The sequence below is a fragment of the Gekko japonicus genome, unplaced genomic scaffold, assembly GCF_001447785.1.
Source record: "Gekko japonicus isolate JY-2015 unplaced genomic scaffold, Gekko_japonicus_V1.1 scaffold707, whole genome shotgun sequence".
In the NCBI taxonomy this organism is placed as follows: Eukaryota; Metazoa; Chordata; class Lepidosauria; order Squamata; family Gekkonidae; genus Gekko; species Gekko japonicus.
In genome coordinates this window covers 34889-46507 of record NW_015164686.1, presented here as the reverse complement: position 1 = coordinate 46507, position 11619 = coordinate 34889, and the positions used below count along the sequence as shown (strand labels likewise).

Below are 11619 nucleotides of genomic sequence, written 5' to 3'. Positions count from 1 at the left end.
TCAGCAGTTCGAGACCCGGGTGCCGCAAGACAGAGTGAGCTCCCATCTCTAGTTCCAGCTCCTGCCAACCTAGCAGTTCGAAAGCAAGAAACTGCAAGTAGATAAATAGGTACCACTTCAGTGGGAAGGTAACAGCGTTCCGTGCGCCTTGGTGTTTAGTCATGCCGGCCACGTGACCTAGGAAACTTCTTCAGACAGCGCTGGCTCTTCGGCTTTGAAACGGAGATGAGCACCGCAACCCTAGAGTTGGACTCGACTGGCTTTCGAGCAAGGGAACCTTTACCTTTACTTTTAGTATATGTCTTTAAAGAATCAAAGGTAAAAGTAAAGGCTCCCTTGCTCGAAAGCCAGTCGAATCCGACTCTAGGGTTGCGGTGCTCATCTCCGTTTTAACGCCGAAGAGCCAGCGCTGTCCGAAGACGTTTCCTAGGTCATGTGGCCGGCATGACTAAACACCAAGGTGCACGGAATGCTGTTACCTTCCCACTGAAGTGGTACCTATTTATCTACTTGCAATTTCTTGCTTTTGAGCTGCTAGGTTGGCCGGAGCTGGAACTAGAGACGGGAGCTCACTCCGTCATGCGGCACAGTTGGGTCTCGAACTGCGGAACTACTGACCTTCCAGAGCCTGCAGTTCAGCGTCTTAACCACTTGAGCCACCGCAGCTCCCAAGACTCATAGAAAAGTGAACAAAATAATATACATAATCATAGAAAAATATATTGACGATGATCTCTGGAATGTCTTGCCGTTTCGAAGGAAGATCTTCCTTGATAATTGTGAGACATCACCAGAGAATATGAATCTCTGAGAGACATTTTTTTGTCCTACATCTTTGTTCAGAAGAAGATCTTCCTTCGAAACGGCAAGACATTCTGGAGATCACCGTCAATATATTTTTCTGTAATTATGTATATTTTGTTCACTTTTCTATGATTCTTTAAAGACATATATTAAGCGTCATTTTTTCACAGTTTTTCTTGTTCTCCGTATTAACCCTACAGGTTAACCAGTGCGTGCACCGGGGGTTGGGTTGTGCACGTTCTCCCGTTCCATCAGTTCTTATTTCAACCAGCAGTGGCCACGTGACCTTATGTTTCCCCATCCCCCACCCCGTCCCAGTTCCTTCAAAATTGATCAGGAAGATCAAGGACCAGAAGGCAGTATTGTCCTCAGTGACCATGGTTCTTCGTCCCTCAGGAGAGGGCGAACCAACCACTGCTAATGCTCCCAGCATCTCGCAGGATATTCACAGAGGAGACTTCATTTGAAGTGAAATGCAGCTGTTCTTTGAAGTAAATTTGTCCATACAATCCGTCATAGGAAAATTCAGAAGCCAGAGAATTAATATACAAAATAAATAAAAGTCCAACACTTTTCCTAGGTAATTTTCCCAGTGTTTCAGACCTCGGGTCCTTCCTCAGGAATAAAAAACAACTGCTGAGAGTCGCATTCCATCTTCTTATGAGACAATGCTTTTCTATTATTTCTGTATTGGGCAAGGTCTCCTTAGCTCTAAGCAGCATCCCTAAAGGCTGCTTCAGTGTATCAGGACCAAAACATGCCTCTTTGGCTTCTGCATTTTCCTATGACGGATTGTATGGATAAATTTACTTCAGATAACAGGTGCATTTCACTTCAAAAGAAGTCTCCTCTGTGAATATTCTGTGGGAAATTCAGCTCACAGTTGTTTTTTTTGTGATTCTTTGCTACTTACTACAGTGTGCTGTTGTTATTGAGTGCTCCCAGTATCACTGGACATGCTTCAACAAGGTCCTGTATGGCTTCCACAACCAGGATGGCCATGTTCAACTGCTTGGAGATTGAGTGGGGCGACCTTTAAGTCTAGGATTTTCAACAAAATGCAATGGATGCCCTGCTAGATAAATTTACAATACTTTGTGGAGGACTCTCATCAGGCAGAGTAGTGGAAAATGTATTGACCTCCTGAAGACTCAGACTTTATAGATTCTATCCTTTCTCTAAGGATGGTGGGCTCAAGGATTTTCCTTTACAATGTCGAGTCGCAACTCTGACAGTGATGTTACCTCTGTTCCGAGGTCTGGGCCTATCTAGACACCTTCAAGCTCGCCATCATTACCAGGGGTGCTGCTCTAAGTGAGCCACCACAAAGATGAAGGTTTCTAATGCAGAAATTGCAGAGACAAAAGGGCCATGAACACAGACCCTGCCTTTACACCAAAGGTGAATTCGACCTTCCACAGGTCTCAGAAATTTTAGCCTTTCTCATTTCACCCGAATCCTATCTATCCAAAGGAGAAACTGCAGCAGGCCTTGAAGTTAAAAAAAAAAAAATGCTTAAAATCAAGTCCTTATTCATCTTATGTGATTCTCATAAAATTGCCCCAGTACTCTAACAAAGGCAATGTTTAATTGTCTATTGGTAATATTTAATTGTCTATTGGTAATTTTAATCTGTATTCTTATTGTTTTATTGTTTTTATCTGGCGTTATGCCTCTGTTAGCTGCCCTGAGCCTGCGGGGAGGGCGGGATATAAATGCAAATAAATAAATAAATAAAATCTCGTAGCTTTCAGCGTAAAACCCCGTCAAGCCCCTGCTTTGAATTTCAGCCGCAGAAGTGAATCCACAATCCTGTCTACATTAACTTGGGAAGGAGCATGATTACACATAGTGATACTCTGGAGCAAGCATGACCTGGTCTGCACCCTGGTGAAAAATAAGTGACTGTTGCCTCCACCTTCCCTCATTGGCACAGTTGGTTTGTACTGCAGGGTGCCACAAGAATTTCTGAAACGTGTAGAGTTATCAGTAGGCTTATATTGTAATGCCTGCTCGAAAGAACTTGGGCAGTTTGATAGGCATATGAAGGCATATCAAGGAGTGCTAGATAGACAATTGTTAATCATCCCTGTTAACCTGCCTCTCAGCCCCTAGTACCAATAACCTGCTATTGCAAGAGTTCTTTGAGACCATTTAGATGCTGTTCTAAAAGTGATGATGCTGTATTTCTGACCTGGATAGCCCAGGCAAGCCCGATTTCATAAGATTCTTGGAAGCTAAGTAACTCTGGCAAGTTACTTGGAAGGGTGATCTCTAAGAAATACCAGGGCTGGGATGCAGAGGCAGGTGACATCTAGTCACCTCTCTGAAACGTCCTAGCCCCACTAAGGGTCACCAGAAGTCACCATAACTTCCAGGCTCACAAGCATATACACCCACACAAAATACAAAGAAAATAAAACTGATGATGTTGTGTCTATGAAGTGTAAACATTTTTGCAAAAACTGATTGGTTCTGAAAAAATATTTTTCTTATTTGATTAAGCTCTGTTAAGAGTACTTGAAACCTTGTATTTTTGTAATATTAACTTTTTTTTTTTAATAGTCTCACATAATGGCAGCTAAAGCAGTAGCAAATACACTCAAAACATCACTTGGGCCCAATGGTAAGCATAAAGATGTGATATTGTGAACTTTTAGTCTTTTTTGTTTGTAAGGGCTTTTCTACTTATGTTGACCTTAACTAACTGTCTATTGCAGGCCTTGATAAAATGATGGTTGACAAGGATGGTGATGTGACAGTGACAAATGATGGCGCTACCATTTTGAGCATGATGGATGTTGACAATCAGATTGCTAAACTTATGGTTGAGTTGGCTAAATCCCAAGATGATGAGATCGGGGATGGTACCACAGGGGTTGTTGGTAAGATTAGTTTGTGCAAATCCCGTTGCAAAAGTGACTTAAAAGTAAATTTGAGAATAATATACAGTGTAGACTGGATAATGATCAGAGCCATTGTATGTTCTGAGTAGATAAAGGTAAAGGTTCCCTCGCTCGAAAGCCAGTCGAATCCGACTCTAGGCTTGCGGTGCTCATCTCCATTTCCAAGCCGAAGAACCAGCGCTGTCCGAAGACGTTTCCGTGGTCATGTGGCCGGCATGACTAAACACCAAGGCGCACAGAACGCTGTTACTCAAGTATCTGAGTAGATACTTGAGTATATTTTTCATATTCTTCGTCATCTTCTGATTATAAAACCACAATCATTGTGACCAAATGTTAGAGAAACTAAGCAGGTCATACCTGCCTTGGCCCTTCCTTCAGGTAGTAGCCTGTCTATTGTAATGGTAGAACTGCCCTAATTATCCATCTAGAACAAGTCCTATTAAATTGTTTCACAAAGTTCTGTATTAACAGTATTTTTTAGAACAACAAAACAAAGAATTAGGTTTTTGAACATTCTGAAACAATTCCTATAATCTGTGCCAGTGAGCAAGATTTTGTGTGTACGGAGCAAGGTTTTGTGTGTACAGGAATTCCTGGCTACTGCAGTCTTTGAACTGCTTGTACAATTTTTTGTAAGCTGTTTAAAGGGTGTTGTAAAATAAGAAGGGTTAAAAAATGTAGCATATTGTCATGCACACCTCTTTGTATTTGCAATGGCAAGGCAAGGTGGTTAATCAGTACAAAGTAATTTGGTTTAAACTAAAATCTAAGCTTAATGCGAAACAGTTTCTTAGAACTGAATCTATGACTCATGAATGTATAATTTTATGAAAGATTGCTTTTGTTTGTAAAGTAAGGACTGCTAAGAGAACAAGATTGTCCATCATCAGACACCATACAATAGTTTATGTGCTGGCAATATGGTTTTATAGGACAGGACTAGAGACCAGCAAGTCGCCATAAGTGCTGGCCAACCATTAATTTCTATTTACCTGATCTAAAATACCACATAGCAAAAAAATTGTTCTTCTATGTTTTGTATTGTAACTAACCAAGTATTCTATCACTTTGAGTGGAGGATACAAGTGTGGTAAGCAAGCAGCATTTGTATTACACCATAAGCAATTTCTCGTTTTGTCTTGAAGTTCTCGCAGGTGCGCTTCTGGAACAGGCAGAACAGCTGTTGGATCGTGGCATTCATCCTATCAGAATAGCGGATGGTTATGAACAGGCTTCTCGCATTGCCCTCGAACATTTGGACAAGATCAGTGACAGTTTTCCTGTTGACCCAGAGAATACCGAACCCCTCATTCAGACAGCAAAGACAACTCTTGGATCTAAAGTGTATGTATATGTCAAACACTGAGAATTGAAATTTTGTTGTTGATGTCTTGAAGGTGGTTAAGAGTCCCTCACTTAAATAGTGGTCACTAGATCATTAAAAGAAAGGAGTTACTGAGTAAGGTAGCTTCTTTATCAGTATTAACTTGCTACTAGAAATGCTGTATGTTGTGCTGTAGTAATGACTGATTGCAGGGAGGGAATTTACAGTTGTAACTTTTTGTTTAATAGTTTTCTGATAATTGGTCAAATATTCATTCCACAATGGACATCCATATTCATATTCCTGTTACAACAAGTAAATTAAATACTAAATGTGTAAATTGGCATGGTTTTCATTGTTTATGCCATAAAATTAGTAATGTTGAGGCAGACTGACATAATTTAAGATGCATGTTTTCAAATGACCATCTAGCTCAGCATTACATATTACTTTTTTACTCATTTTGGTTTGTGTTGTATTATCTGAATTAGCTGAAATTAAGCTTCCTTTTGTATTTAGAATAAATCGTTGCCACAGACAGATGGCAGAAATAGCTGTAAATGCAATATTGACTGTGGCAGATATGGAACGCAAAGATGTTGACTTTGAATTGATAAAAGTCCAAGGCAAAGTTGGCGGTAGGCTGGAGGATACCCAACTGATTAAAGGTGTGATTGTGGATAAGGACTTCAGTCATCCCCAGATGCCTAAAGTGAGTGACCTTTTTTTAGTTATTGAGGGGTACATGTTTCTGCTTAAAGACTGTAACTCTTGGGATTTCCTTGTTTCTTGCCTTATTTCATCGTTTCTCCTCAAAATAATAATTTAAAAATATCTTGAATGGCTTCAAACACATATAGATTGCTCTCGAAACAACAACTTTCTAATTCTGTCACTAGAAGTTGTATTGCAATTTAAAATGTAACTGTCTCGAGCTTCCGGTTTATGGCGACACGCAGGCAGACGCATCTCCCGGACATCCTGGGGATGCAAACTGCACACCAGCGTTTAGGAGGGGGTGTGATGGGTCGCGACCCCCCCCAAAGCCTTGGTAAAAGGCTCCTAGCCTGGGGGCTTTTGAGGGGCGACCTCTTCAATGGTGCGATGCTGGAGGTTTGAGGCGCTCCTCCGCCCCAATGGTCCTGCCGCTGAGTGACCGCATGGTACAAGTGCTGCTGACTAGGACAAGTGTTGGAGATTGGGCGGAAAAAAACGATGCCGAGCGAGTCGGGAGCATGAAGATTTAAAAAGAAAGCTGCCCCCCTTAAAGAGCAACAGGAAAGCGAGCGAGGGGTCCCTCCCAAACGCATAGACAAAACACGGACAAAAGGGGGGGGAGCGGAAAAATAAGCGTTTAAATCTGTTTTAAGAGACTTACCAGAGTGCAGATAAGCGTTTGGACAAATATCAGAGACTTTAGCAACTTTTTGAAAAGTAAACAAATCCAAAAAGATGACGGGGAAGAAACCGGAGAAAGAAAGTTAAGAAAAAGGTGCAAAAGCTGAAAATGAAGCAAGCCACCGAAGAGTGAAAACTTTTACAGCTGCAAATGGAAAAAGCAAATTTGGTCCTACGGTTTCAAGGGGTCCCAGAAATTAGAGGAGAGAATCTGAAGCAACCGCTGAGTGAAGCAATAGCCCCAATGACAGATTGGACAGCGGAATACCTTCAAAGCAAGATGGATGTGGTCTATAGGTCCTATTCCTCATACATCAAGAAAAATAATCTGCCTGGGGAAATAGTCAGATTCTCGAAGAGACATGTGAGAGATGCTATCTTGAAAGCAACTACGGGAACACCCTTGAAAATTGGAGACAACAACATCAGGATTTTAAAAGACATTCTGTTTGACATAAGACAGAAGAGAAAGAACTATAAAGAATTAATCCTTTTCTTACAAACAAATGGCATCAGTTACAGATGGCTAACTCCAGAAGACGTCATTTTGAAACTCCACGATAAAAAAGAAAAGATCGACTCTGTTTTTAAAGCACGTGATTTTCTGCGAACACAGCTTGGGGAACCAGCTGAGGAGAAAAAAGAAGAAGAAGAAAACAAATGTGATAGCGAGTTAGGCTCGGTGTCTTTGGACGAGGACTCCCCTTCTGAAAAGGGGGCGGCTGCCCCCAAAAGTTCATATAAACTGAGGATTAGAAAAGATAAGAATAAATAAGGGCTGAAGGACTCTGATTTGTGCCTGAAAAAAATGGTGAAATAACTTTGGGATGCTCTGGGGATTTCTTTAAACAGTTAAAGGGATGGTTAAACGATAATTAACCTAGCATAACCGACTATGTTCATTGATTTATTAGCTTTCTAAAATAGCATTGAGACAAGCTGATGTATTGATCTCCTACTCTTGGGTTTTTAGTTAGTAGTGGGTTTTTTTTCTTTCTCCTTAGATGTAGTCCCCCCTCCCTATATTTTCAGTTATAGTTTGTAGTTTGCAAAAAAACTAATAAAAAACTCCCCTTGGGATTAAAAAAATAAAAAATGTAACTGTCTCTCTCCTAGGAAGTTCACAATGCTAAAATTGCCATTCTGACATGTCCATTTGAGCCTCCTAAGCCAAAAACTAAACACAAGCTTGATGTAACATCTGTGGAAGACTACAGAGAATTGCAGAAATACGAGAAGGAGAAGTTTGAAGAGATGGTGAAGCAGGTTAGAATTACCTTTGTCCTTTTTCCTGATATGCTCTTGCTGTTATATATATATATATCCTAAATTAAGGCTTTTAAAAACCATCATTCAGCTTGATCTCAGTATCCTAGTCATTCTTAACAATGTTATCAGGCGGCATCTCTTAATCAGTTGTATTAAGCGTGGTTATTTTATACAAGGGGTGTAAACTCCACATCAGAAAGCTAAATACTGTGTCAGTGTAAACTGCTATGACAGACCCTGTCCACTTCCCTTCTTTTGAGGCAAGATTTTCCCTCCAGTTTTCTTTTGTGTGTCCCTTCACTGACTGAGCAGCCCTGGTAGTGTGTTCTCTTCCCTTTACAGTCACTTTAGCAGTCCCACCCTGCATCAGTAATATGTAATGGCTATTTTCTCAGCCCAGGACTCAAGGGGGGAAGGGTTAGGGTCTCCCTTTAGCTTAACTAACAGCTCTTTCTTTTGAGAGGGCTTTGTTCCTGGGTTTCCTTCAGTTCACTTTATTTGCATAATAGACTCTTTTGGTGCCCAGAAGGCTAGTACCCTCTTCCTAGAACCCAAGCTCCTTCTCCTGAAACACCAGAAATCTTTTTGAGTTGTTATTGGACTTTTAAAGTCTCCACAAGCCATTTCCCATCACACTGGACCAGGGAATCTCTGCTCTTCAGAGATCACTTTCCCTGTTTGACTGGGTAGGGATTCTTCTTCTCTCCCTAGAAGATTTATCCCCTCTTCCTTTGGCCTGAATGGGAGAGTTCTTATATTCTACCCAAACCTCCTTGCCCAACTTACCCCCAGTTCACTGTCTGTGTTCAAAACTGCCCTCAGCTAATGCTTAACATCTGGGCGAACAGCTTTGGCGGTTCGAATCCCACCGTGGTCAGGGTGAGCTCCTGGCCCTACGTCCCAGCTCCCGTCCACCCAGCGGTTCGAAAGCCCGTAAAGGGCAAGTAGATAAAATGGGGACCTGCTATTAGAGCGGGGGGGCACCCATTCCTGGCGTAGCAGCGATGGTGGAGAACGGAGAATGGAGAGCGATGAATGGCGGCGGCAGAGAAAAATGGCGGCTGGCGAGGCGAGGAGGCGAACGAAGGAGGCCGGACCAACAAGGTGTGGAGGCGGAGTGACACGGCAGGCCGGAGCCTGATTTGGACGGAGGCCGCTGCGAGTATGCACGGAAGCACGGAGTGGTCCAGGCCTGGAGGCAGAGTCACGACAGCCGGAAAAAAGTGGAACAGCGAAGACCTGCGCCGGAGGAGGGTCGCCGCCGGACTGCCCCCTCGCAATAAGAAGATCTGCTACAACAGGATAAGGGTGCCTGGTAGGCTTCTCACCTCCCCTTCATATGTGGCCCTAGATTAGATTGGCTAATTGGAATTGTAAGCCGCTCAGAGCCCCTAGGGGGTGAGCGGGATAGAAGTCCAAGGTTAAATAAAAAATAAAATAAAATAAATCCTAGGCAGGTCTACTCAGAAGGAGGTCCCATTTTATTCAGTGGGGGAAGTGTCCCAGGAAAGTGTTCTTAGGATTGCAGCCTCAGGCCCCGGTCAAACTGGGGGAAAAGGCACGGCTAAAGTGCGGCTTTTTTGAGCCACATCAAAAGAGAAGCGCGGTGGTGGGATCAGACAGATCCCCCCAGCCGCCGTGCAGGTCCTCCCTGGCATGATCAGATGCCGGGAGGAAGCAATGGACCGAAGAGCGAGGCAAGCCCTCTGCGCATGCATGTGCATGCGCAGTTCGGCAGGACCTCGCATGCTGCAGGAGAGACGGGCGCGCCGGCGATCAGACAGCCATCCCTGCAGCAGATTTTCCGGTAAGTACTAGTGTTTTCTAGGTTTTCTTTTTTATCCGCATCTTCGGCCGGAAGAGACGGATCGGGGACGGGTGCGCGCGGCTTCCCAGATGTTGCGGTGTGATCACGTCCGCTTGATGCACCTCCGATCCGTCCCTCTTGTGGATCAAAGCTTCCCGTGTGACCGGGGCCTGAGGCAAATTAATTAATCCCCCCCCCCGATAGAATCACAGTTTCATGGTCTTCCTTGTAGAATCCAAGACACAACATATGAAGTCTATTATCTTCCTGCCTCCCCTTCCCCCAACTTTCAGATGTCGTCTCTCCTACCTATGCTGGCAAGTGATCAAGGAGGAGGATATACAGAAGACTCATGAGGGACATTATTATGAAAGGTTTATTTGTTTATATGTATTTATTTCCCAATTTATTGCTCATCCACTTAATCCCAGACAGAAAATGTATCAAAGCAGAAAGCTTCTAAAGCCTGCTCAGGCAGACCCTCTGATGAACCTCTGGAGGAAAATGCCTCTCTATGACTGAATTAAGCGGCTACATTTTTACTAATTATCATTTTTTTAAAAAAATGATAGTAGGCATAGGAAGCTATTCTAACATCTGTTGTTGTTATTAACCAAGAGAAGTGCAATGCAGGCAAAATCCCCATGCACTAACACACATCTCTCCCTCTTGAATTATTTTAAGTATACAGATATAAATACTAGCCACCATATACAACTTTGGATCTTAAATCACAATAAGAGACAAAATGATCAAAAACCTGACAGTGCTTTGAGTTCTGATTTGACCGACCTTTTTTTGCCCAGGAAGAATACTGCGTCAAGTAAGGTTGGACACTGGATCAACATGACCTATTCCCAAATGGGGGAAAAAACCCTTGTCAAAACAGGCAGATTTTCGATGTGAAATGATGATGATCTACCTCCCACTAGCCATATTTAGCTAGGAAAAATAATTATCATTTAAACTCTTTTCTGAGAGCAAAGCTGGGTTTGAGGGTGTTTGCAGGTTTTGGTATGCAAATACAATGATTGATATTTTAATCAGTAAGAAAGATGACAGCTCTGTGCCTTGGTTGAATGCTTATAATGCCATTAATATCCCAGAAGAGGTACAACCAACTGAGCAAGAGTTTATTTTAGAACTGCTTCTAAATTGAGAGGCATCACATTTTGCAACAGTGCAAATCCTGCTGCATCTGTGACATAATTCAGGATGAATGAACTTTGGACAGAATTAACTCATGAAAGAAGTGACACATTTGGAAAATTTGAGACATCTGGTCATTCCTCCCTAGTCAAATTTTGTAACAGGGAGAAATGCCTGGTGGTTCCTATTTTTCACTTTCAAGCATACACTTCCACATAGTGCTGATGATGACATTGCAAGGCCATAATTTGAATATCAGAATGGCTCCCCAATGTATAGGATTTTGATTTTATTAACCAAAGCTCAGAACCATTCTTCCTTTAGAACAGTTAGATTTCAGTTGCACTTTAGAGACCAAAAGAATTTCAGGGTATAAGTAATTCCACATAGTCTGTCTTTTGTGGTTTGTCAATCAGCTTTGAGCAGTTTGGCACTCTTGATATCATCTTTGACAGTGGAAAGTGCCCTTCCATTTAGAAGTCAGTGAGTATACAGGGCAAGTTTTCTGGAATGTATTGGCCCAAACAGGCAAGAAAAGAAGCTGTAGTTTGAAGGCAGTTTTGTATCTGATGAACTGAGAGAATGTGGCCTAGGTATAGGATGTTCATATTGTTTGAATCTGTCTGTTGATGTGCCTCTCTGCCCCTGAGTTTCCTTTTAGGGTTACTGAAGAATCAGCCTTGTAATAATAAGGTTGCCAACACCAGGTTGAGAAATACCTGGAGATGTTGGGGGTAGAAGAAGAAGAGAAGAGATTGATTTATACCCCGCCCTTCACTACCCAAAGGTGTCTCAGAGCAGTTTACAAACTCCTTTCCCTTCCCCTTCCCACAACAAACACCCTGTGAGGTAGGTGGGGCTGAGAGAACTCTTGACAGAAACTGCTCTTTTTCAAGAACAGCTGTGCCAGAGTTATGGCTTGCCCAAGGTCATCCAGCCAGGTGCAAGTGGAGGAGTGG

General features: G+C 42.6%; 1 protein-coding gene across 1 annotated transcript in view; it reads left to right on the top strand.

Moving 5' to 3' along the window:
* CCT5 (chaperonin containing TCP1 subunit 5) overlaps positions 1-11619 on the top strand; it is a 24761-nt gene that overhangs the window by 786 nt on the left and 12356 nt on the right. Inside the window, exons 2-6 of the mRNA XM_015409346.1 lie at positions 3370-3430; positions 3525-3689; positions 4859-5057; positions 5557-5749; positions 7552-7701. Of these exons, the coding sequence (XP_015264832.1) occupies positions 3370-3430; positions 3525-3689; positions 4859-5057; positions 5557-5749; positions 7552-7701 (768 nt within the window). The remainder of the gene's footprint in view (positions 1-3369; positions 3431-3524; positions 3690-4858; positions 5058-5556; positions 5750-7551; positions 7702-11619) is intronic.